Source organism: Poecilia reticulata, chromosome 14 (assembly GCF_904066995.2).
Source record: "Poecilia reticulata chromosome 14, P_reticulata-male-v2, whole genome shotgun sequence".
In the NCBI taxonomy this organism is placed as follows: domain Eukaryota; kingdom Metazoa; phylum Chordata; class Actinopteri; order Cyprinodontiformes; family Poeciliidae; genus Poecilia; species Poecilia reticulata.
The window spans coordinates 726,767-752,857 of NC_088843.1; the positions used below are offsets into that span (position 1 = coordinate 726,767).

Genomic DNA, 26,091 nt, shown 5'->3' on the forward strand with positions numbered 1-26,091 from the left:
GAGTGGAAAACCTCTAACTACTCTGGCATTTTTGTTTTCTGGAACTTTTTGTGATGCAAGAGGCCATAACGCTTCCCGTTTTAGATGTTTGCTGTAATATTCGTGGCTCACAACCAAGTTGAGCTACAATTTTCCTTTTAAAATAAAAGGTGGCTACATTTACCGCAGTGAATGACCGTTTTTGGACAGACTGACCTTCCATCAGTCTCTCACCTGCTTGATGATCCATTAGCAGCGTTACAATATCCACTTAGCGGGTGTTGAACACAAAAGGCAAGTTCACCCACAGTCATTGGGTAATTTAGCCAAAGACTATAATTAAAACATAAAAGTCAAAATAAACGAAAAACCAAACAGAAAATGTATGAATTACTGAGTGATTATTCTCGTCTCTAGAAGCTTCATAATTCCCAGGAAATGGAGAATAAATTCATGAATCTGCATTTACTGCTCACCAGAAAACCTAATGTCCTGTTATTACTCACCATATTGAATCATTGGAGCGTAGTTACTCAGGAAGCATTCATTCAGGTTCTGCAGGAACCCAAACCCACATCAGTGATCTGAAACTCTGGTTTAATCTGACATGAACATCTTTAAATTCAAAGCCATTTATATTGTATTTTTTATAACTCAAGATAATCTAAGATGGCATATAAACTCCATTTCAATGAGCCTGAAACTTGTAACTCCAAAATAAACATAATTGACCAACTAAAACACAAACTACATGTAAAAAGTCCCAAACTGTTTATTTTCTTAGCATTTCAACTTATTTATACTAAAATCATCAGCATTTCTTCTCCTTTACATAATGTTCAATATACAAGTATCAATAAGCAGGATTAAAAGATCAGAATGGCTTCGTCAGGCCTGTGTTAAAGATTTCCCATATCCTATTATATTAAAATATTTTATATATAGAGTCAGTATTTAAACAGAGGTTTAATAATAAAAAGTGAGTTCCCATACAAGGCAATTATAGAATTTAATCAGATTGGGAGTCTCATAAATTAAACAGGAGTCAGAAAATAAAGAAAAACAGAACAGCGAAGTCGTAGAGGTGTTCTGAAAAGTCCAGAGAGAAAAGATGGCGGACGAGTTTCTGGAGGACAGATCTGACCGACCGGACCTTTTCCCCGCCGCCGAGTCGGCACATTCCAGGCAGCAGAGCCCGCCGCGTCCGTCCGTCTGTCCGCCTCCAGCTTTAGAGTCTATGCTTTGTTCAACAATTATAATGACTAAAAACGGAAAAAGAAACACACACTCTCCTTCAGGAACATTAAGATGGCCGACGCTCAGCCCACTAAGCAGATGCTCTCACATGAAGACGAGTTTGATTTGTTAGTGAAGACAAAATGTGCTTTTTGAGCAGAAACACTAGAGACCGCCTGTTCTGCATCTGACCGACACCTCGGCTTGACAGCATTGTTCTATGAGGAAAAGAAACACTGATTCATCCCATAAACGCCATTATGATCAACATGGACGTCCAGCTGCTGCCTCCAACGCCGACTCAGCCGGCCGGAGAAACGACAGAATCCAGTTCCTCCGTCCGACCGACAGATTCTGATCCGACGTTCCTGCTCAGGTTTTTCTAGAGGTGATGGCGGATCGCAGCTGGAGGGTGTGTAGAGCGCTGCCCCTTACTGCCCCACACACACACACACACACACACACACACACACACACACACACACACACACACACACGGTGAACGTCCTTTCTCCGCCGCGCCGCCGCTGCTGATTATTTGGAGATTTGCTGCTGCAGGTGGAGCAGGAACTCGTAGTAGGACAGAGCCGACTCCGTCCGGTCTTCGATCATGTTCTGCAGGAAGTGAGGCTTCAGCTGACTCTCGTCCCTGAGCAGAAAATTAACAACATTCCTGCTCAGAGCTGCTTTCATCCAACAAAACATTTAAAGTGTTATTATCAAGCTTTCATTTTAAAAACAAGAAACGTCTATTCCTTCTTAAACTTTTCCACAATAAAACTCAAACGCCACTCTTTGGAGACAAAACAAGTTCACTGTTACATGATATCATTTATTATTCTTATTCAAATATTTTGATAGTATTCCACTTTCTACTAAACTTGGTAAACTAAAATATAACAATTTTATGTTTCGAAACGTCCGACACCAAAACACTAATTTAACAAAAAATTAAAACTATTTAGTGAAAAACATGTAAGAAGACCAGACAGTCATTGAGCCATTTAAACTAAACAAATTGTGTTACTTCCTCTCAAAGTAAATGATTAAAACACAAAAAAATGTGTAAAAATGTTTTCTGGCATTCAACATACTCCGTATATAATTTAATTTAATGCAGAAGAGTGATTGTTTTTACAGCCGTGGAAATATAAGACCTGCAGAAAAGCCTCTTGCACATGAGCCAAACAGGAAGTCGGCCATCTTGGATTAAAGATCAGAGACGTTTTGGCCGTTTACTGGCTCCTTTTCCATCAGATTCATTTTTTGCCAGATTATAAATCTTTCTGCAGCTTTTGTTCAGTTACGGCTGCAGGTTTGTTCTCTGAACCAGTCGAGCCAAACGTCAGTGACAATGCAGAGTCTAGTTTTGCATAATTCTGTGTGAAACTCATACACATTTAAAAGCCAGTTCTTATTTTTAAAACTGACTGAAGTTGTATTTTTAATTTCACCCTGGGTAAAGACTTAAAAAACAAACTAAAATGTTTTCAAATTCATGCCTAAAATGTCTGACTGGGACGGCCCAGTCAAAGTTTCCCCCAATAACTGTAGAGTTTGAACAACAGAGACTTTATTAATAAAAACAGAGAGTTTGTTTTGAATCATCTTAAACCCACCTGATGATGTGGAGGGAGGGGAAGAACGGCCGCTGATCCCTGAGCCAGCTGACGAACGCTCTGGTTCTCTGGGACTCTGCAGTGTCCAGCTCTGGAAGGAGAGACTGCAGAGGAGAGCAACAAACCTTTCAAAATAACGCAAAAGATCAAACCGAGTTACAGCAGCAGACCAGCCACTCGGCTGAAACAGGAACAGTTTAACTTGGTGTTAAATCAGCAGAGACCTGCTGATGTTTAGTGAACATTTGCACACCAGGCAGGCCTCAGTGTTCCAGAAACTAAAGATGAAAAAGGAGGGAAACATGGATGAACGGGTGGAAGGAGGAAAGGAAACAAAGGAGGACACAAGGAAGGAAAGAGGAAATGAAAAGCAGAGAAAGGTGAAATGACGAGATGTGAATGAAGAAAAGTGACGGTAGATCCAGAAAAACAGAAGGAAAGATGAAGGGAAGAATGAAGGAAGGACAGAAAGCAAGGAGACAGAGGAGGGAAGGATTGGTGGGGAGGAGGAGAGCTTTGATTCATCGAGACGAGAAATTATTTTACAATAGTTTCTTTTTCCAACAGCTGGAAAACTTCACCAGATATTTATCGTTTAGTTTGTAGAGCAAAAACTAACAGCGACGATTCAGCAAGAAATATTAGCTTTATTCAAGTCAATGAATCCTAAATCCTGATATGAAAAGCTTCAGTTCCACCGGCAGATTATTCCACTTATAACATGCAAAATGTGTTACGACTAAAATAATCTGGCAGTGGAACTAAAGCTTTTCATATCAGGATTTATTGACTTAAACCACAGGTGTCAAACTCAAGGCCCGGGGGCCAAATCTGGCCCGCCGCAGCTTTTTATGTGGCCCTCTGGACTCCAAATTACATCAATAAATCCTTCCAGTTTTTCACAAATCTGCAAAAATCACACAAAATCAACAAATTTCCAAATTTTTTCCTGATTTTACTGCTAATTTTCTCAAAATTGGTCAAAAACGTTGAATCCGTAACCGATACGACGAGTGATAGTCACATTTGACATCATACATTAGCGTAAATATTGTAAAAAAAATAATGATTACAAATATTTCTTAATATTCACCACAAAATCTGTCATTTTGATTGCAAAAATAAACACTAAAATAATCACAAATCCCAGAGGAACAGCTATTTATTGATATTTTAACAGTTTTATTGGTTTTATCAATAGATTCTGGTGCAACCGGCCCTTTAAGAACATTCAGATTTTTGATTGGCCCAAAATAAAAATGAGTTTGACACCACTGACTTAAACTAACATATCTTGCTGAATAGTTGCTGGTAAGTTAGTTTTGTCTTATTTCAAATGTATCTCAGATATTTTCTCTACAAACTAAACTAAATTTACATGGTAATATTTGTGTTTTTGCAGTGCAGTAAACCTGCTGCTGCCCTAATTAAAAGTAGCTGCATTATCATTAATGCTGTTTTTTCTACCAGCTTCTCCGGAACGGCAGCGTAGCTGGAAACTCCCAGGACTTGAGAGAGGAAGTTCTGGTGGCAGTTTCGTCCGATCCAAAGATACATGACCTGGATCAAAGACACAGGCGTTACGGCTTTGACCCGGTTCAACAGGAACGTTTCTCCGTCCCTGTGAACGCACCAGCCCGGCGTCCATGAGGAACGCTCCCTCCCGGCTGAGCTTCTCCACCGACAGCTGCAGGACTCTGGGCTGGGGGATCGTCCGCTCGCTGATGTTCAGCGCTCCCTGCGGACGACGGAAACCAGGTGAACATAAAAACACGCGGCGAGTTAAAGATGTTGGGCTTCCTGAGCCGCACCTCGTCGCTCAGGTCGTCCAGGCGGTACAGAGCCGGGTGGATCATCAGCATGGCGAACGCCAGCGGCTGGTACTTCAGCTGGTACATGGCGAACACTCGCTCATCCAGCCGGGTGCTGGTTCCGGTTCTGAAGGCTTTCTGCAGGGAACAGATTAATATTACAGATCAACCTGCTCTGATTTCAGGAGGTTTAAGCTGCTTTAAAAACACAAAACTACAAAGTTCTAGAGAAAACAGTCAACAAATGAACAAGCGTTACATTTAGAAGAGCAGCATTAAAACCATAAATGCTGATTATGTTTTAAATCCACAGGAGCCGGTTTGTACCCTGGATGTAGAGGAAGTCAGTGTTTCGGTTGCTTGACAGTTTTCTGGAGGTTTGTTCCAGATTCGTGGAGCATAGAAGCTGAATGCCTGACAGCAGAAAGGCTTTTAGGTCAAGACAGGTGGTTTAATCAATCTGGTATGTAACATTGGTGTGCTTAAATTTCCTCTTTAATTGCCTTCGTCACTTTTTACTGACGTAATTTATCGCACTGGGAGTTTTTATGCGTTTTACGTGCTGAGGCTGCTTGAAGTGAAGCAGATTACACGGATATGTAAACTTGTGTGAACACAGAAACGTGCAGGCGGATGAATCCAAACGAAACGTTCAGCTGAAGAGCTGCTCAGGCGAAGCTACAGAGGAACTCGGTTCCACAATCTAACGTGTTTCAGCAAAGGAGATAAGGAGCGAATCGACTCTTCATCTCTGGCCAGACGTAAATAAAAATCCCTTCTTCTGATGTTGGAGGTTCTGAAAGGTGGTGCCAACACTGCAGAGCTGCGGGGGAAGTGGTACCTGTTTGAGCAGAGCCAGGATGTAGAGCGGGAAGAGGCGCAGGCAGGCCGGAGCCAGCAGGCCGGGCTGCTGGATGGTCAGCGCAGACTGCCGGTACGAGGACAGCGAGTCGATGGCGGCGTTGGTCATGGCGTCTCTGGCGTCGCTCAGGCTGGACGTCACAGAGCGGTCCACCGCTGGAAACGGAGACACAGACGTCAGGAAACGCAGACGGGGGTTTCCATGAAATATTTTCTGGAAGAAACTTTCCCATGGAGTTTTCAGCTTGGAGAGAGCGGGACTGTACTCTGCCGTCCTCCGGATTTTAATTAAATTATTTTATTTCTTCTCTAAATAATCTCATCCGGTTTGATCTGGTGAGTAATTGTGACGCTATAAATAAACGGGACTAAGTTTATTCTCCATGGTCAGACAAACAGAGAACCACGTTTGTGTCTCAGTGCAGCAGCACCAAGATGCCACTCAGCCAACTTCAGGCTGCTCAGCATGGAAAGACACAAAGGTTTACATTTTTATTCACTTTATTTACTATTCAATAATTATTATAGCAATTAGGCATAAATGTTGCTTCATACCTTTTGATTTCCAGTGGAAATATTTTATCAGGTAAATATTATAAATGTTATTGATCTGATGTTGAATATTTTAGATATAATTTCCACCACATCCTCTCTTGATAAAAAAAACAACCATGCAGTTATATTTTTATATTAATGGCATCAAATTTGATTTAAATATTTTCCTCCACAGCTGGACGGGTCTTTCTTTCTTCTTCTTGTCTGAAACTTTTCCGTTTCCAGCTTCAGGATCAAAACATTTTACATCCTAAATTTCTTTTCTGAGACAATAAGAGTTTTTTCTGTCTTCTGTCTGCATCTTCGATAAATTATTTTAACTTGTATTTATAATAATGATGGAAAAACAAAAACATTTATTTTTTTAATATAAATGTTGAGATTTAAAAATGTACTTCATCCAGCTTGGAGGCTCTCTGGCGCCCCCTGGCGGCCAAACACTGCCTTAACGTACTGCTTTATGTTTAGTTAAGGTAGAAAAATAAACAGTTTGTTGCGTGAAGGGAGTCGATATCTGTGGCGGATTCAGAGGAGAGGAATAACATCGTGAATTCAGCGTCTGCGCAGCTTGGAGGAGTGCGTACCCATGCAGGCCAGCAGCCCAGTGATGGCCTGAACGTCCGCTCCAGCAAACACATCCGACAGAGAACTGACCACCGGGAGGCACATGGTGTGAACCCGAATCCTCCTCTCTCCTGTGAAGGGAAGACATTTTGTTTCACAAAAACAGGAGAAAAAAAATTGGGAGTTTGACTTTCAAAATAAGAGCTTGTTCTCCAACCTTTGCTGGAGGTGTAAAGCAGAGCAGCCTGGAAGGAGACGACCTGCATGTCGTCCAGGTTTTCCTCAATGGACATCTGGACGGCGAAGCCGGCGTCCGGGTTGACGTTGGGGAGGGACAGCAGATCCGTGGAACGCACAAAGAAGTTTCCGTGGAACGTGTGGATGGACAATCCTGCAGGGAGAAGAACAACAACAAGCTTTATTTGTTCAGCTCTTTACAAGAATTAGAAGAAAAACAGAAAAACTACACTTTAAAATGTTCAAAACAACCCAAATTACACTGCAGGAAATTACTGGGCTGCAGCTAATGATTAGTAATCGATTAATCGTATAAATAACTGCAGATTGTGCAGATTTTACATTTATCATACAAGCATATTTTTACACAATATTAAAGATGGAACAAAATATGCAAATTAGCAAATAATTCAACTACTTTTCTGAATAATAAAAATTAGCAGAAGATGCATCTGCAGCTAAAAAAATAATACCGCCAACTATCTGTTGATTATTTTCTGGATTAATAAAGTCTAAATAATTTGAAGACATATTTACAGTTTTTTTAAAATCTGAAATGCAAAATGTATTAAATTTTTAAACAGTTTTAAGTTAATTAAACTATCTGAGTGTGTTGTTCTGTTTGGGGGCATCTGATTGATTAATTGGCTGACGATTTCAATAATCTCCATTGCTTTAATTAATTGTTTCAGCCGTTAAGCTGCTAAATTAGGGATTTTAAAGTGCAGAATGAAATAAAAAGCTGGGAGATTTCCTGACCTTTGGTGCATCGTATTCTCATGACGGCCTCAAAGCCGATTTTTCGCGTTAAGTATCTCTTCAGGTCCCTCTGGAAGCGCTCCACCTGAGCCGGGTTGTGCTGATGGTGGTAGGAGGGGTAGTAATAAACGCTCCCTGCCGAGTATCTGGATATGCATCCTGAGAAACGGGCAGCAGCAGGAAACGTTTAAACTCAGGGTTAACGCTGCAGCTTCAGTGTGCTTGTGGTTTTCCTCACCAAGCGTCGCCAGGTCACAGTACTGAGCGCTGAGCAGAAACAGGTCCACTGCCACCTGCTGGCCGGAGCAGTCCAGGGCCAGCTTCTTGTAGAAATCTGTTGCTGGGGATAAATGCTGGACGTCCTGGCAGGAAAACCAGAACAAAAATACCAGCCAGTCAGCTATTTTTACAAGTTTCTCAGTTTTAGAAAAGGCACTAAATTCAATATGGCTGAAAAACCACAAAAACCTGTTGTGTTTCCATTAAGCTAATTTATTTATTCAATTGTAGCAACGTGACATCATGCCAGATCTGCCCCCAGCTTCCTGCTGAAGGGCAAAAAGCTGCTTGCCAACGTGTTAGCTCTTAAATGAACACCTGATGTGGGCAGAGATAAAAAGGGACAGAAGAATCGACTTTTCACCCTCCAGCGTTGGGCGCATGTGTGAAACGTCCAGACATAAACAACAACATGCAGGGATCAACACATCTAGGATCTACAGAGTTCCCCCCCCAGCCTGTACCTTGGCAGACGCTCTCTGGTTGGGGTCCTCTCTGGACTGCAGCGCCCCCACGCCCAGGTTGGGCAGCTGCGTCTGGAAGACGGACATCCGCCCTCCGGTGGGAGACAGCAGCTTGAAGGCGGCCTGAAGAGCCGAGCCCAGAGCCGACTGCGTCTCCATCGTCTTCTCAAATAGGTTTGGCAGACTCTTCAGCAGATCCTGCACAAGCTGGAGCAGAAACAGCCACATGGTAAAGTAAAACACTAGGACCAGAGAAATATCAACATTTTTCTCACTAAAATTACTTTCTACTCTGTTGAAATTGCCTCTTTATTTCTGTAACTAAAAATGACCTCATATTCTGTCGAGGATGGAAATAAAAGCCACTTTTGAAAATATTTTCCATCATTTCTTAACGAAAGCAAGAAATAAACCAGGTAATAAAACAATATGAGGTTTTATTTTTCTGCCCAGTCAAAACACGGCTGACCGATGAAACAAAACGCTTACCTCCTTGCATTCGTTAAGGTTTACTAGAAGGCTGTCTGGTGTTGGTAGAAAGATATCTGTGGATCAAACGTTATAGTTTCAATAAGAGCAGAAATGCAGAAGCCGTCCGTCCAGCCGTGGCGCTCCGGACGCGGCTCACCTTCGATGTCGGAGACGATGAGCATCTGCGGCTGGGAAAGGCCCTCCTGCAGGTTGTAGAAGTGGATGGTGCTGTCGAAGGTGATGAAGCCCACCTTGGTCCGCGAGTCTCCAGGAAGCCTGAGGCGCAGAAGCAAAGCTTTACTCCGGTTTGCCCTTTGAATCAAAGACTTTCTTCTGCTCGGTACGTACGCGCTGATGTTGTCCAGCAGCGACTGGCAGAAGACGCTCAGGTAACCCGTCTCCACGGCGTTGTGGGACACGTCCAGGACGAACAGGTAGACGGCCGGCTGCGGCGGCCGCAGCTGCAGAGGCAGGCAGGGAGAGTTACTGACAGCAAGCTGCAACAAATTACAGCTGCAAGCAAACTGAGATTCCTTAACAGCTTGAATAAAATACACATCTTTGTCTATCTTTGTTTAATTTTCTTTTTTAAATGCCATCGACAAAAAAAACCACACACACACACATATATATATATATATATATATATATATATATATATATATATGTGTGTGTGTGTGTGTGTGTGCGTCAGTTACAGATTTGATACTTTTCCATTGACGTTTATTGAACTCAATAAAATATTAAAATTTGCTTTTCATACTTTTTATTTCTACAGCCGAGTTTTCACTTCATTATATTCCCTTCAGGGTTTCCCCCAGTGTTTATAAGCCTGGCGGCCCGCCATGCTTCACTAGCCCCGCCGCCAGGCTAAGCGTTGCTTGTTTACGTTTCTAGAAAGAAACATTTTTTATTTTTTTAAAGCCAGGCTGCCAGCGTGTCTTTTCCTCTTAGCATTTCACTAGCATAGCAGATTTATTCCTAAAGGATAGGTTTATAATAGTTAGGTTTATAGTTTATGCATTTAAACCCGACAGCGTGCGGACCAATCACACAGCTGCCGCCTCTGCGCTTTGAATCGCGCGCTGCCGCTGCTTTACCTCAGCGCGAATCGCGCGCCTCCTTTCACTCAAACTGGACACAGGCTGTATGCATCTTGTAATGGAAAATTTCTTTTCAGTCTTAATTCATTCTTGAAGGTACTGATGACACTTTTTACCATTTATTTACTGATAATATCTGCTTTGTTTTTGTATTTCTGCAAGATGTGTTTGTCCATTAAATAAGTTTGCAGACAATGTTTAGATGTATCCGCAGCCGTGAAAGCAGAAGAGACCTGAAGACGTCTTGGGTAAAATGCTTGATCTAATGATTGTCTTAAAGGACTGATGTGTGGGATGTAGTTGAGCTGAACCCATGAACTGACAAAGAAGTGTTAGAAGTTCCTCCTGAAATCCTTATCAACTGTCCTGCCATAAAATCATCTCCTCCAAGAGGTGAGGGATAGTTCATGAGGAGGGGTCAGGGTGTCTCTGGTCCATCTGGCAGTAGAGATAACATCAGACTTTGGGAGGGTCTTTGTCTTGCTGTGACTATATAACGATGTGATGTGTGTTGCTCAGGGCTCTTCTACTGACTGCGCTCAGTGAGACGGGTCTTCGAACGCTTTTGCCTTCGAATAAAGAAACTTAAAGACAAAGATTAATCTCTCTTATTGAAGCAGATTCTCATTCCTTGATAATGAAATTTCCATAACAATCCGTTTTAAAATATTAGTGTTTATGGGGCCCCTGATGGAGCCGCTGACTTCATTTGGGTTAAACAGAAGTGAAAATGTGTTGTTTTTAGACGAGTTGTGGGTTTAAATAGCATTTCACTGGAGATCTTTTCCCTTTTACATTTCCTGTCAACTTAACATCTTTTAATACAAAAACACGGTGGACCGCCCCGACCACCGGGTTTATATTAAAAAGCTTTTTTAGCTTTAGATTATTTTTCCACTTTAAGTATTTATGATTAGTTTCAACACTTAAGGATAATTATATTTTTATCTCTACCTCAGCATTTAGTTCCATTATTTTCTTATATTTATGATTTTACTTTAAACAATTATGAGAATTTTAACATCTGATTTTATTTTTCATCTCCAACTCAGGATTTTATTTATTTCTGATATTTTATGTCTATTTTTCTGGATCTCAATCGTTAAGATTTTAGAATAATTTCATTATTTTACTTCCATTTTTTATTGATGCATTAAAAAAATGTCATTTATATGCATTTTATTTATTATTCCTCTTTTCAATATTTCTGATCTTTTTTTTAGCATTTATAAAGATTTTTATTTCTACCACAGAACTGAGTTTTATTTTATTTTATAAAAATATCTAATTTATTTTATATTGGAATTAGCATCTAGTTTATTAAATTTTTCTTTTTGTGATTTTACTTTTGGGATTTTTTAAATCTGATTATTGAGTTTTTATCTACATTTTTTAATTTTTATGTCTGAACATTTTCTCAGCTGCATTCATCTCATTTCCTTTCTTTTTGTGCTCGTTTTGTTTTGTCTGAAACCGTTTTATCTCAAGTTGAGCCGCCACCGTCGCCGTCATGGAGGCAAAACGCTCAGTAAAAACAGGCTTATTGAAATCACTAATGCAGTAATAAAAAGGGATTTTAACTCGCCATGTATTCTGAAGGAGCGATGAACTCGATAGTGGCATTCTGGACTTCTGGTCTTTTGTGCGGTTCGCCGTACGACCTGCTGACCGGGTTATACATAAACTCTTCTGGGACTAAAACACAAAAACATGAAATCCATTAAAGGTCTCACATTCAAATGAACCTTTCTGAGAATAATGCTCAGATAAAAGCAGCGCGACTCTGGACATTTCCTTACCATCATTTACTCGATAGCACAAGTTGCATTTCCATCTCCTCTGGTCCAGAAAAGAAACAAACGGGTTGATGTAGGTTCTGCAGGACCGACACCGCACTATGGTGCTGGACGTCACCACAGGAAGCTGCTGCATTCATATGAACAGAAGAAACCAAATGAGTCGCTTTGTGTTCGGTTTTGTCCCAAGTTGTGAAAACATCAGTTTGTTTTCAGATTATTCAACCCAAACTCATGGTTGATCATTAAAAGCTCAATAAGTGGTGTTAATATCTCACCAATCAATATTTAAAGCTGTAGCTTTCTTTACCTCATCATGCTTCATCTTATAAAAAAAATCATCCAATTTATTTCACAAAATGTCTGAAAATATGAAAAAACACCATTTAATTATTTTAAGGTACCTGATAAAGTAAAACTAAAATCAAAATGCTTCAGTAGTTTTGTGACTGTGCATTTTTCCATGAATATTAAGGAATTATTGACCCAAAACCAGATCATTTATCTTGCTAAAAAGTTATTTTTGTCCTAGGATATTTAAGTTCAGGCTGGTTAGAATATTGTCCCCACTTCAAATGCCAACAAGTTGAAGTTTGCAACAAGGCTCTGCCTCTTTTTCTTCCAAACTGTCCGTCGCAAACAAACATGGCCAGAAGTGAAACCAGTTTCATCAGAGACGAGTCCAGACTGAGCATGTGGGCATCAGAAGTGACCAGGGATTACCGAGAGGTCTTTAAAGGGGTGCAGCAGCAGGCCCAGCGGCAGCTTGGCTTTATTCAGCACAGACTGGGTCTGAGGGATGCTGGTCAGCGTGCAACGGAAAACCCTGGAGGAACAAACAGGACGATCAGAGCCAAAGGTGCAAACGCAGCAGGCGCTGCATGCGGTCCGTCTCGTCTCACTCTGGGCTGCAGTTGAGCTTCTGCAGGTCCTGGGTGAGGCAGGGCGTCGGGGCGGGGACCGGCGCTGGCGGCAGCAGGTTCCTCTCCTGCAGCAGGTTGACCACTCTCAGAGCCTCCGGCGTGCTGGACTGGAGGCTCATGGCCGCCATCGACGGGCTCAGCTGGGCCGGACCGGGGCCGGGACCGCCAGGCTGCGGGGAGACGGTGAAACTATAAACTAAAACTGAAAACTAAACAGTTTATATTCATATTATTGGGTTTCCAGAAACATTCCTCAGTATGGAAGCAGTTTTAACACAAAAATCAACCTCACTTACATTCCAGACAACATCAGAAAATACTTTGACCAAAAATATTAATTAAAATATGCAATATTTTGACTAGACAAAATACATATTTGATATTTCTGATTATATTCTGTTATAAATTAAGTCAGATTTACCATTCAGTTGCATGAAGACTTTAATTAAAAATATCTACGATTAATTACTGATCATCTTAAATAAATTATGACTCATCATGAAGCATTTTTACGACTTCTTGCTTTCTGTTCCGATTAGATATCTTAACTTATTTCTCATTTGGAGGTTATACATGTATTTTAGAGAGGAGGAATACGGAAGAGGAACTGGGTCACTGAAAAATAAACTTCACAGGTCAGACTTTACTCCGACACCAAAAGTCAAAATTCTGAGAAGAAAAATAATAAGAAAAATCTGAATTTTGAGGGTAAAATATGTAAATTCTGAGATGAAAACAGAATAATTTTTCCCCAAATGGCCCTAATCCTCCTCCGTAGATATATGTAGGTTCAACCAGTGCAAATTAAATTGCCGACATCTTGAAAGAAAATAATGATTAACTGAAGCAATATCTGGATTTTGATTAGTGAATATTCCTTTAAAGAAATTTCCAAATAAATTAGATATCTCTTTAATTAGGTGACTTCCCTATTTCAGACATCTAGTCATAATGATGTCAACAACATGTTGAAATTTGTCAAATTGTCCCAGATTTACGTAGCATTTTGAAATTTCACAGAAACGATAAAAAGGATTTTTGAAGTTGCTCCATCTTCAGCAGCACTTTTAGCTTTTCAGAGCCGATCTGCGTGAAAATGACCTGAACTCACCTGTTGGTACGGCTGAGGGCCCTGAGTGTACGGCTGCGTGGCGGCTTGGAGCGCCGGGTGAAGGGAGGAGGGAGGCGGCGCCGAGGTGTTCTGGTACCCGGGGGGCAGGGACGGGTAGTGGCCCAAATGCCGGCCGGGCGGAGCTGCACCAGCTGAGGTAAACAACAAAAACATTTAGACCAGGAGGATCAGTCACCCGTCACAATAAATCAACTAACCGCATAAATAAATTTATCTCCATTTGATTTATGGCTTTTCTCTTCAGTCTGTTGTTTTGGCTGCAACTAAAACTGTTTAAGGATAATTTTATTTATCCTCATAATTAGAGGTGTGCCGATCGATCGGCCACCGATCATAATTGGCCGATTTCTGTGAATATGATCGGCGATCATTGGCTCTTGTTGCCGATCACCTGCATCTCATTTCTCAGCCTGCCTGTGCAGCTGGTCTCCTCTTTCCTTCACACTGCGCAAAACGCGCAGCAACAAATCCTAAGCGATGTGGAACTATAACTATAACGCACTGAGTGAATGGGGACATCTGGTTGTTGCGGCGGAAAATTGAAGCAGGTCAAAATGCATCAACACAACTAAGCTAATAGACATAAAAACAATGCCATTCTTGACGGAGTTTGGCTACATCGAGGCTCACTGCAGTAAAAAAGACACATGGAGGATCAGATAGCAGGTAAAGCAGCACAGCTACAAACACTCACCCGGATTAGCATGACGGTCAGAAAGCTAAACAAATAACCCGCTAAATGATTTAAGTCTTGAGCTGCGATGTAAGACGCTGGTTCTGCTCTCGCTGTTGAACCGCTGCTACGCTACAGGTAGTAATATTTCACAGACGGAGCGCCGCTTCTGCTCCACCTGGTAGTGACTCTCACACCGAACCTCAGCTTAAAGCTGCAGCATCTAACCTAAAAAATACATTTTACATACGTATTAAAACTTTCGCTGTCCTAACATGAGACAGATAATCTCTAAAAAATAATCGATCTCCTCCCTGTTCTGCATAATTACTCCGCTCAGTCAGAAACAGCCACTCAGAACTAGCAGTAATCAGCTAGCCGCCATGCTAACAGGAAGTTTTCATTCAGTAACTCTGGATTGTTTATTGTAATGGATCCTGTTTTTGCCTTTGAATGTTAAGTTTTATACTTTAATCTTTTTGGCAATGTTGAGGTTTTATTTTGGCTCTTTGCATAATTTAGCCTCTTCAGAGCCTCCATATGTTATCAGTCTGTTAAAGATAGTTTTACTGATAGCAGGACAATTTGCACAATGCCTGTTTTGTTTAGTTTTCTTCTTGGAAAAAGTTATTAAAAACAAGTTTTTGTCTAAATTAAGGTGAATTCATGGTTCCTTTTTCCACATAATGTAACCGGTAGTGTTTATGATAAAAAATAATAATTATGTGATCGGTATCGGTGATCGGCCCTCATGGGAATCGGTATCGGCAGGAAAAAACCTGATCGGCACATCTCTACTTATAATTCATTTTATTTGCCGTTTCTGTTTTGTTTATTTTGCATATTTACAGAGTCTTCCAGTGGTAAGCTTTCATCAGCCTGGCGGGCCACCAGGCTTCATTTGCGCCCCACCAGGCTAAACATTGTATCTTCCAACGGGCTCAGCTGGTTTTTGGAGGAAATCCAGATGAGAATTTAAAGTTTGATGTTTGAGAATGTGCTCTTGCATTATTATGCCATTACCATTATATATCGCAATAATCTCTGGGACGATTTATGAAAAATTTTTATTTTTACAGGTCTAATCCTGAGTAGCAGAGGAAAAAACACTTATGCCTCACATTGATCTGTCTATTATCACTGGGAAAGCAGTTTAAGAAAAAAAGACTCTGGTCATTTCATAAAACTGTAAATTATTTTGTAGAAAAGCTGGTTGGCTTCACAGAAGATCTAAAACCAAGTTAGCCAAGTTATCCTTTAATCGACGGTAATAAAGGTTAGATGAAAGAAACAGCAAAATGTCTGAACGTTTCCTGCTGTAATGTGGCGAATGTGGTTTGTGTCGCAGGCAGAGGAAGCCGTACCCATTCTGTTGTCAACGTGGTTGTAGCTGTTTGGTGCCTGTGGGCCGTTTCCTGCCACGTCTCCTGGAACAAAACGGCAGACGGGTTTTCACCTGTTAGACACCTGAATGTTTCAGAGGCGATAAAAGCTGCAGATGGACTCAGGCTGCAACGATTAATCGATTAGTGAAATAATCAGCAACTAATTTATTAATCGATTAATCATTAACTGGAGAACGCAGACTAAAAAAGAAAGAAAGAAAAAATCATTCAGAGCAATAATAAATCCAAAACCGTACAAAAACATGTATATTTTGAATTAAAGATAAAAACATCAGCATTTTTAGTTTGATCTGGTTCAGATTCTGTGATTGCATTTTAAAAGGCCTGTCACAATAAGCAATAATCAATCAATTAATCATATGACAAATTAAAACAAGCTCAATAATTTCCATCTGCATGATTTATCACTTTTCTTTTTCTAATAAAAACTGGATGTTAAAAGTTTCCAGTCTGGTGTTTTGGCCTCAACTAAACATTTTTAAGTGCAGTTTATTTGTCGTTTGTGTTTTATTTATTTATGTTGGATATTTAAAATGTTTCAGTGTTAAATGCTCACTAGAATTTAAAGTTCATCGATCTTTGAGAATCTGCTCTCAAAGATCGACAACATAATTACAATTATGTTACTTGAAAATGGTTTCAAAACAACAATATCATCATTTATCATAACTTCAGGGAAATGTTACCGTCCGGGACAGGCCTAATTTCAGGCAATGAAATGTTTATTTTCTGATTTAAAAAAGGAATTTAATTGTTATATTTGCATTTCTTATACTGTATAAGAAATCTGCAAAATGAGCCAATTTTTAAAATACAGAATAATCGATGACTAAAATAACCGTTGCAGCCCTAAACAAATAAACAATAAAGACAACAACTATGGGAACTAAAGGTGACAGAAACTTTGGGGCTCATTTAAAGACATTCTGGTAATAAAACAAAGTGAATCGGCTGAAGTTTGACCACCAGAAGACAGGATGGAAGACGACTGGAGGATCCAAACAGCACAGAACAGCAAACACAGCAACACTCATGACCTGGCCACACCTGGACATTCAACATCTCCTTCCTGGGTGTCGGGCTCAGCGGGGGGCCGGGCGCTGCTGGCAGCCCCCCAGCACTGAGCTGGCCTCGATAAGGATGAGGAGGGGGAACAGAAAGAGGGACGGACAAGGTCAGGACAGAAGGAGCCGTCGATTTATAATCAGAGACAAACTGGACCTGCTTCACGAAACCAAACACCGGATCCAGATGTGATCAACATGAGCGCTGCTGTCTACTCTGCTCCCAACACAACCCATATTACCCAACGGACACGGCTCCGGACCTATTCACACACTTTTTACGTTTCGTCACGACACATGTGAACTTTGAAGACAGACCAACTCAAGTCTGTACATATTTGTGATGCAAAAAGAAAATTATACTTTCAAAGTGTGCCATTTAAATCAGAACTTTCTAGTCACAGCTGTGACCTCAAACAGACTGAAATCCTGAGACTTTTCTCGCCAAAAACCTTAAACTGCGTCAGCCTGGAGGAAGAGCATTTCAGTTTTTGAGTTCTGGATTTATGTCCGACTAACAGAAACTGCAGGTCTGAGTCTGGTTAAAACATGTTTGTGGGAAGAAAATCCTGAAATTTCACTCAAGAGCGAGCAGAAATACTTCAAAATAAAATTTAGGTAAAATAAAAAGTACAGTGCGATATTTTTTTCTTCCAAAAAGTTACTCAAGTAAACATAGAATTTTTAACAAGTAAAAACTTTATGAGCAACCAGTGGGACTGGAACGGAGCAGATCTAAACCCACCATCAGCTTTGGGAGGCGGAGGTGTGCCGGTGGTGCCTGGGGGCCCAGCAGGGGGCGCTGTGGGCTTCATGGTTGGTGGAGGACCGTAGGCGGGCCTGTTGGGCTGGTATGTGTGGGGAGGCAGGGGGATCATTGGTGGAGGGGCGGTGCCTGGAAAGAATTAGACATTAATAACCGTTTCTGATCATCTGACATTTTCCCCATAGAGAAAATAAACTATTACATTTTTTAAAATAAGATAACTTATTTATTTATTTAGAGGGGAAAAAGTTACTGTCACCCACAAGCTTATTAAAACATGAGTAAAAAATACTATAGTTTAGATTTTTATTTTATGTTTGTTGAAGTTTATAAATCAAAGTAAGAGTTTATAACTTTAATATGCAACCCGTCATGATAAATTTTGAAATATTATTGCTTTAAACAATAACATTGTTGTTTTGAATCTATTTTAGGCGAATTATACCAGAATAATTCAAGCACAGTGTCTCTGGGATCAATTAACTTTAATTTCTAAAAATATTTAACTCCGGAACTGCAAAACATTTTAAATAAATAATTGGTCTCAACTAATCTCTTTTTTTAAATAAAAAACATTCAAAATGATAAATAAAATATATTAATCATCAGACTCAGAAAGGGAAAAACAGGCAAAACTGCCAGTTAGGACTTTTGTAAAATAATAATAATAAATAATGTTTACACCACAAACTACCTGGTACTTTGTGTTAAATGTCTTCAGCATCTTTCAAAACGACGGTTTGTCGAAAATGTTAAAGATTAAACAAAATACATAACTCATTATTATTCTTATTATTGGAGTATAAAAGAAGTTTCAATTTTCAATAAGCTTACGTCATAAATCAACTTGTGTAAACACCAAGACGCCAGAATAATTTTACTAACTTTATAATCTAATGCTGGCCCAGAGTGACGGTTTGGTGACATCGAACTAAAAAACTAAATACTGACGGATTATTAACACAAGAACCAATAACTTCTCAGATGATGGAACAGCTTTCTGCATCCTCCGGTGGATTCATGGGCTTCAGCAGCTAATAATCACAACACACTCAGCAGACTTCGTTTGTGGCTTTTGTTTCCTATTTTCATCACAAATATGTGAAGCAGAAGCTGAAAATAAAACATGCCTTTTTTAAAAATATGTGATTTTAATTCTGATCAGTTTGATCTGGACTTTGTCCAGAGATAGACTGAACGTGTGTGTGTGTGTGTGTGTGTGTGTGTGTGTGTGTGTGTGTGAGAGATGGGAGGGCCAACATGTTCGGTGTTGGAGCAGAGGTCAACGTCCAGCTCCAACGTATCAGGTTGCAGATACGAGTATCTGCAGCTCATGTCAGACGATCAGAGCAATTACAGTTTTTGTTCTCAGGTTGTGAGTCGATCAGCGCTGAAAACTAAACATTATTATAAAACACTGAGAAGCAGGGGAAGATAAAACTATTCGCTTTAATAAGCCTGTCGCAATAAGTCAGTTAATTATAAAACAGATTTCCATGAACAGGACTTATTGCTTTTTCCCCTCTTTCTGTTAAAAACTGGATGATGAACGTTTTCACTTTGGTGTTTTGGTCTCAACTAATCTTTTTTTAAGAATAATTTTATTTACAAAGACTTCATAATTTATTGTTTAATTTATTTTGGATATTTAAAGAGTCTTCCAGATCCACTTTTAAATGTTCATTATAAATTAAGGTTTATTGATCGTTGATTATTATTATTATTATGCCATACAGTTTAATTAATTACAGCTCTAAGTGTCTTGTTAATTCAGCAAATGGCCTTTTTGGGTCTGATTAATCAATTACTAAATTAGTTGATTCTTTCAATAATCGATTAATCATGATCAACACTTTTAATCATTTCAGCCGTACAACATTTAAGCAGCTGGTTTGTGTCCATCTGTAGCTTCATCACTTCTGGTCACAAATATAAAAGTGTCTAACAAATCAGCCCAATCTCCTCTAGTGCAGATATTACAGAACTTTGTGTTGGACTTTGTGTTGGCAGGAACTGGCAGTGATGGAGCCTGAATTAGCAGTTTAAGCTAACTGGTTTGGTTTTATAGAAACCGGAGAGGAAAATTCATCACTTCAGGCTAAACTGTGTCAGCTGGACTTTGTTTCACCAGCCCAGAGCAAATATGCCTGGAATTAAACTGCAAGGAGAATAGTTGGTGGTAGGAACCCAGCGGTCGGAACCCAGCGTTAGGAACCCAGCGTTAGGAACCCAGCGGTAGGGACCCAGCGGTAGGAACTCAGCGTTAGGAACCCAGCGGTCGGAACCCAGCGGAAGGAACCCAGCGGTCGGAACCCAGCGGTAGGAACCCAGCGGTAGGAACCCAGCGTTAGGAACCCAGTGGTAGGGACCCAGTGGTAGGGACCCAGCGGAAGGAACCCAGCGGTAGGAACCCAGCGGAAGGAACCCAGCGGTAGGGACCCAGTGGTAGGGACCCAGCGGAAGGAACCCAGCGGAAGGAACCCAGCGGTCGGAACTCAGCGTTAGGAACCCAGCGGTAGGGACCCAGCGGTAGGAACCCAGCGGAAGGAACCCAGTGGTCGGAACTCAGCGTTAGGAACCCAGTGGTAGGGACCCAGCGGTAGGAACCCAGCAGTAGGAACCCAGTGGTAGGGACCCAGTGGTAGGAACCCAGCGGAAGGAACCCAGTGGTCGGAACTCAGCGTTAGGAACCCAGTGGTAGGGACCCAGCGGAAGGAACCCAGCAGTAGGAACCCAGCGGTAGGGACCCAGTGGTAGGAACCCAGCGGTAGGGACCCAGCCGAAGGAACCTGGGCAGTAGGAACCCAGTGGTAGGAACCCAGCGGAAGGAACCCAGTGGTCGGAACTCAGCGTTAGGAACCCAGTGGTAGGGACCCAGCAGTAGGAACCCAGCAGTAGGAACCCAGCGGTAGGGACCCAGCGGTAGGAACCCAGCGGTAGGGACCCAGCGGTAGGAACCCAGCGGTAGGAACCCAGCGGAAGGAACCCAGCAGTAGGAACCCAGCGGTAGGGACCCAGTGGTAGGAACCCAGCGGTAGGGACCCAGCGGTAGGAACCCAGCGGTAGGGACCCAGTGGTAGGAACCCAGCATGCTCCTACCTGGCTGAGTGTATCCGTGTATGGAGGTGGGCGGGGCTCCTGGACCCGGCGGCTGGGCGGAGCTGTGGGATATGAGGGGCGGCGCAGCAGCAGCTGGATTCACATGATTGGGCGCGGGGCCCCGGGGAGCAGAGTACTGCCACGCTGGCGGGCCGGTGTAGTAGCTGGTGGAGGTGACAGCAGGAGGAGGGGGCGTGGCCTGAGCTGGGGGCGTGGCCTGAGCCGACCGGGGCCCTGGGCCGGGGCTGGCGGACTGAGGGGGGGTGTGGGACGGGAGAATGCCGATCTGCGGTCGGGGCAGCAGAGGCTGGGCTGGCGCCGGAGGGTAGGAGCCGAGCTGCGGGCCGGGCGGAACCGGCTGGTACGGCCCAGACGGGTACACGGTGGGGCCTGGGGGGCCCAACACTTTGGCCTGCATGGGGTTGTAGGCCGGCTGGTGGTTCACGCCGTAGCCGACCCCCGGCGGCTGCTGCAGAGCAACGGGATTCTGTGACGGACCTGCAGATCAGGAGAGAAATAAATAAAGACTGTTAGGAAGGCACCAACTGCAGTTTACCGATCTTCAACGAGCCTGACCGGCTGAATCACAGTTTGGCTGATACCAATTCTTTGTCTGCAATGTTGTTCAATATCAGTTGTGCAACAAAATATCGGCGCTGATTTCCATACTTTTCGGAGATCGGCTGATCTTTTCTGCTCTGCAGTGAGAGGTTTGACTGACGGACCGGCTCAGCTCAGGTCCAAATGTTTGCAGTTAATAAATATCAACTCAGCAACTTCCTTGCTACATTTAGCAACATTTCAGACAGAAAAAAATTATATCAGCCAAAATCGAAATTAGCTGGTCAGTTTTAAAAAAATAAATAAAATAAAAATCGGTAACGGGATAGAACAGAAAACTGCAATCAGTGAATTCCTACTAAATATAGCAATAAAGATGCCGAGTTGGCAACATCTGTTAAGTGGTTTGGACCTGACCTGGACCGGCTGCTGTCATCTGCAGCAGACGATTTTTAGACCTTTGCTGAGGAAGAAAATATCGGCCCCTCTACGTTTGGTCTCGTACTTTACTGTCGTCTTAAAGTTTCAGCTCTCAGAGTAAAGTTGTGTTTTAGATGCTGCAGTCCGGTCACATCAACTCCAAACACTTCCAAAGAGGTTAAATTCAATACAAGAATCGCTCAAAAATGCATCAACTGACCGCTGAGCTGCAGCCAAAGCTCCAATCTCCTTACTGGGATTTAATTGAGCAGGATCTGAAACCAGCCACGGTGATGCTTTACAGCCAATCAAACTATTTTACTGAATCAGCATTATTGGACATTTTCCCCTCAGTTTCATAAACACAGGATGTAAAACCTCATCAGATGGATTATCTAAAGCTGTGTTTTTCAACCACTGTTCCGCGGCACACTAGTGTGCCGTGAGTGATCGTCAGGTGTGCCGTGGAAATTATTCAATTTCACTACGGTACCGTATTTTCCGGACTATAAGCTGCTACTTTTTTCCTAAGCTTTGAACCATGCGGATTGTAGCCCGCTGTGGCTTTTCTGTGGATTTTTCTTCAACCACCAGGGGGCTCTCTAGCAGGAAGTGAATCTTTAGAAGTCAAAATTGTAAATCAAAAGAAGAACGTGCTAATTTTCATTTAGAACAACCACATGCTAGCAGCAGGCACGACGGATAAATGTTTTCAAACTCATATCATGCAGCTTTTAAGTTGAAGGCTGTCGATCTGGCACTACAGGAGGGAAATGGAGCCGCTGCATTTAAGCTCGGTGTGAACGAAACCATGGTTTGGCTTTGGAGACGGAGTGCTGCGTCCTTACAGCAGATTTATTAGGACGCCGCCCTCTGCTGGGTCCTAATGGAAAACCGAGAGCAGCTTCCATCTCCCCTCAACCCCCCTATTCAAAAGACTTTGATAAGAATGACTATATATGTAATACAGGCGTCTACAGAGTATCTTTGTTTACATTTTTGGTTGGTGGTGTGCCTCGAGATTTTTTCAATTAAAATAACGTACCTTGACTCAAAAAAGGTTGAAAAACACTGATCTAAAGCATTTTCAACGAGATGACAAACATTAAAAATTATTACAGTAATAATTTATAACGTAACTGAAAAGGAGTTCGATACCGTTCTCCAAGTCTCTCTCAACACATGCAAGAGAAAAGTAAAGAGCAATTACACAAAAAAGGACAATATTCAGTTTCTTATTTCTCTGCATCTTTGCAGGACATTTATGAACCAAATCTTCAGGTTAAAACGTTTTTCTCATCCAGGACTCCGATATTGGCAATCAGATCAGATCATCAGAACAATGCCTCCAGAAATGTACACAAATCAAACCGCAGTATGGATTTACAAAGGTAAACTGTAGAGAAGATATTACTGAAAAGCTTGACTGCAAGACCGTCACTGATAGGCAGTACGGGTTTTAAAATAATATTTAAATATAATAAATATTATGAAAACTAATCACAGTCAGGAATCACCTCAAGTTTCTCGTTCTTATCGTCACAGTTCTTTCGGCAGCAGACGCTCAATTATGTCACGAATAAAAAGTGTTGGAAATAAAATCTGGAAAAATGAGTCACAGGAAGAAACTTTGATTAATTTCTGATTTAACAGAAGGATTCCCCAACAATACATTTCTCTCTTTTTCTGTCCTGATTGACAAAGTTCTGTTTTAAAATTACGTAAAATCTGACCGGAGAGAAATGGAATAAATACACCAGGTGCATTTAGGCCTGTTGCAATATCAATAACTAATCACCTGAGAAATTAAAATGATCTCAATAATTTCAATTTGCATGATTTATTGTTTTCTTTCTACTAAAAACTGGATTATAAAGTCTGGTCCTTTTTAATTATCCATTTTATTTGTTTTGTTTATTTATTTTGGATATTTAAAATGTCCTTCAGTTCCAGAGTTAAACGTTCGTTATAATTTAAAGTTTATTGATATTTGAGAATGAGCGTTAATATGCCATTACCGTTATATTAATGGAAAACAACAACACATTGCAACTTCTTTATTGTCCAGCAAAAAAAGAAGAAGGTAGATTTCACTCAGACTGTATGGAGTTTAAAATGACCACTTGTCGCTGCGCACTGCTGATCAGCTGGCTATCAAACCGTCTGGAAAGTTTTCCAGTGGTGAAAACATTAAGTGCCAGGATTTACTCTTGAGGTTATGCTGGTTTAAAGCTACAAATGGCTAAAGGAGCTCATTTCAATAAATACTTATGTATCATGACTGAAAATTACTCATCACTCAAACCACTGCTAACTTTTATTTTGTCCTGTATTTTTGTGCATCAAACTGTTAAAGTGCTGTAATACTCAGTGGCTGTGGGAATAAATCTAGCTTTTCTATTTAATTGCAATGCAAATTTTGATTGAAACGTTTTGAATAAAGCCTGTGATGTTGTGAAACCAGCATACAGCGGCTGATGATACCGACAGGATCTCATCCTGTACATCTTTAAGACGCCTGTAACAGACGGCAGGTGTCAAACTCAAAGCGATATATAAAGATTAATGAGAATTTAATGAGAACGATAAACTGGAGATGCATAAAGTGAGCAGTAAAGGAGAAGTTACTTACATGCATCAATAATAAAAGCTGCAGAATGCTTACATCAGCAATAACCAAGTGTGTCTAGGTTGATTTTTTCTGATTTCAAAGGGATTAAAATGTGAAACTAATCCGCACAGCAGATGATGTCTCAGGCTGGAAGAAACCATGTGGATCATCCCCAAAGTGCCACATGTACAGAGAAAGGCAGAACACAAGTTGCTTCTGTTTGGCTCTATATTCCGTTATTGCACAACAAAGACCCAGCCAATAAACGTAGAGGGGAGCATGGCAGTCTGACAAATTACTCTGATGAAAACTCCCTGGAGAAAAGAGGACAAGACGAGCTGGGTGTTTCTGGATAGCTTCAGTCTGGCTGGTGAGCTCATCTACAGTCAAAACCAGTCACTTTCTGAGCGTCCTGAAAATGAATCTTAATGTTTTTAAACATACAACATTTCACTGAATAATGACTTCCTTTCCTCAACACATTAAGTTTAATGAGGTTTAAAATTAACTGGTCATTTGACACGCATCGAGTCTGAAACCTCTGCACTACCTTCATAATGCTGTAATCTAAATAATAAAACCAATTGTTACTTCAGTTCACGCTTCAGAAACTATTCCTGTCGTCTTAAATTAGACAACGGATCGAGATTAACCATGGGTTAACCTGACAGACCATGCTTACGCTACTACCTCTCCAAGTAAAGCCAGCTAACGGGTAACCTCTCCTGACTCCAGCTAACAGCGTTAGCTCACATGCTACATCGAAACGAACCGCCTTCACACACGTTAAAAAGTCACTCACCGTTCGTGTACGTCTGTCCCGTCCCAGTCCCGTTCTGGGAGTTGAACCCGGCGGTTGACATGTCGAAACAGACACCAGAATCTAATTTAGAGGTTCTCGGGTGGCTGCTTTGAAAGCTAGCTGGCTAGCTCTGACCGTCGCGGGGTAAACGCTCAAACCTGTGGCTCTGACGGTGAAAGCTCACAGCAAAGAGCAAAGTCCGAGGCGGAAATCTTCTGTTTACTTTAAAGGTGTTGATTGGGCGGTCGTTCACTATCACTAAACCATGATTAGTACCCCAAGACCCGGTTCGACAACCCACAGGTTGGTCAACGACGGGCCTGCTCAGAGTAAATCTTCTCCCCTTTCACCGGAAGTTGGGATCACCCAGCACAGGATCAACGTAAAAAATGGTTGGGCATGCGCAGTATGTACACGTGGCATTTCCTCCTGTGCACAGGATTTTTTCAGAGTACCAGAAACAAAACGGACTGAGATTTTAATATATCAAAACATTTTCCCATCCAAAATCTCAGACCAGCTTCATAACCCTCATATATAAAGACTCAAAAACAGTTTATTCCCAAAAACACTCTGAACTCTCACATGCACCAACTATATGGTGGTCATATGTGTATGCCTGAATACATACATTTAACTGATTCAATACTGTAAATATCACCATATTTATGTTTATGCTGTATATATTTCTTACAATGTTTGCACTGTTTTGGAGCTGGCTTTGATCTCATAGTACATATATACAGTGGAAAACAATAAATTATAATCCAACCTACAAATGGCAACCTGTAGAATATACAATATTTTCATATTTAATGTAATTTAAATTCAATTAAAACATACTTTATTACTTCCAAAGTTATATTAAATGTTATTGTAACTTGATGGGGCTGTGCAGTG

The 26,091-nt window shown here is 41.3% G+C and overlaps 1 protein-coding gene across 5 annotated transcripts; it reads right to left on the bottom strand.

Annotated features, from left to right (window-relative positions):
* Positions 1-733: 733 nt before the first annotated feature.
* sec24a (SEC24 homolog A, COPII coat complex component) lies at positions 734-25,568 on the bottom strand. Of its 5 annotated transcripts, none has more exons than XM_081615557.1 (24): positions 25,192-25,568; positions 20,798-21,295; positions 17,678-17,827; positions 16,916-16,993; positions 15,827-15,889; positions 13,769-13,920; positions 12,637-12,827; positions 12,458-12,560; positions 11,738-11,861; positions 11,524-11,633; positions 9,184-9,296; positions 8,993-9,111; positions 8,854-8,909; positions 8,365-8,571; positions 7,860-7,983; positions 7,622-7,780; positions 6,843-7,016; positions 6,646-6,756; positions 5,487-5,662; positions 4,646-4,783; positions 4,468-4,572; positions 4,302-4,394; positions 2,835-2,938; positions 734-1,864 (listed from the first exon to the last, which is right to left on the bottom strand). In XM_081615557.1, the coding sequence occupies exons 1-24, from the start codon at positions 25,250-25,252 to the stop codon at positions 1,750-1,752; spliced, it is 3,324 nt and encodes a 1,107-aa protein (XP_081471683.1). In that variant the 5' UTR covers positions 25,253-25,568; the 3' UTR covers positions 734-1,749. The 5 variants fall into 5 exon arrangements, with proteins under 5 accessions (XP_081471683.1, XP_081471682.1, XP_081471685.1 ...); XM_081615556.1 differs by having other exon boundaries at positions 11,738-11,864; XM_081615559.1 differs by lacking the exon at positions 16,916-16,993 and having other exon boundaries at positions 11,738-11,864; positions 15,827-15,886; positions 25,192-25,567.
* Between the last annotated feature and the right edge of the window lie 523 nt (positions 25,569-26,091).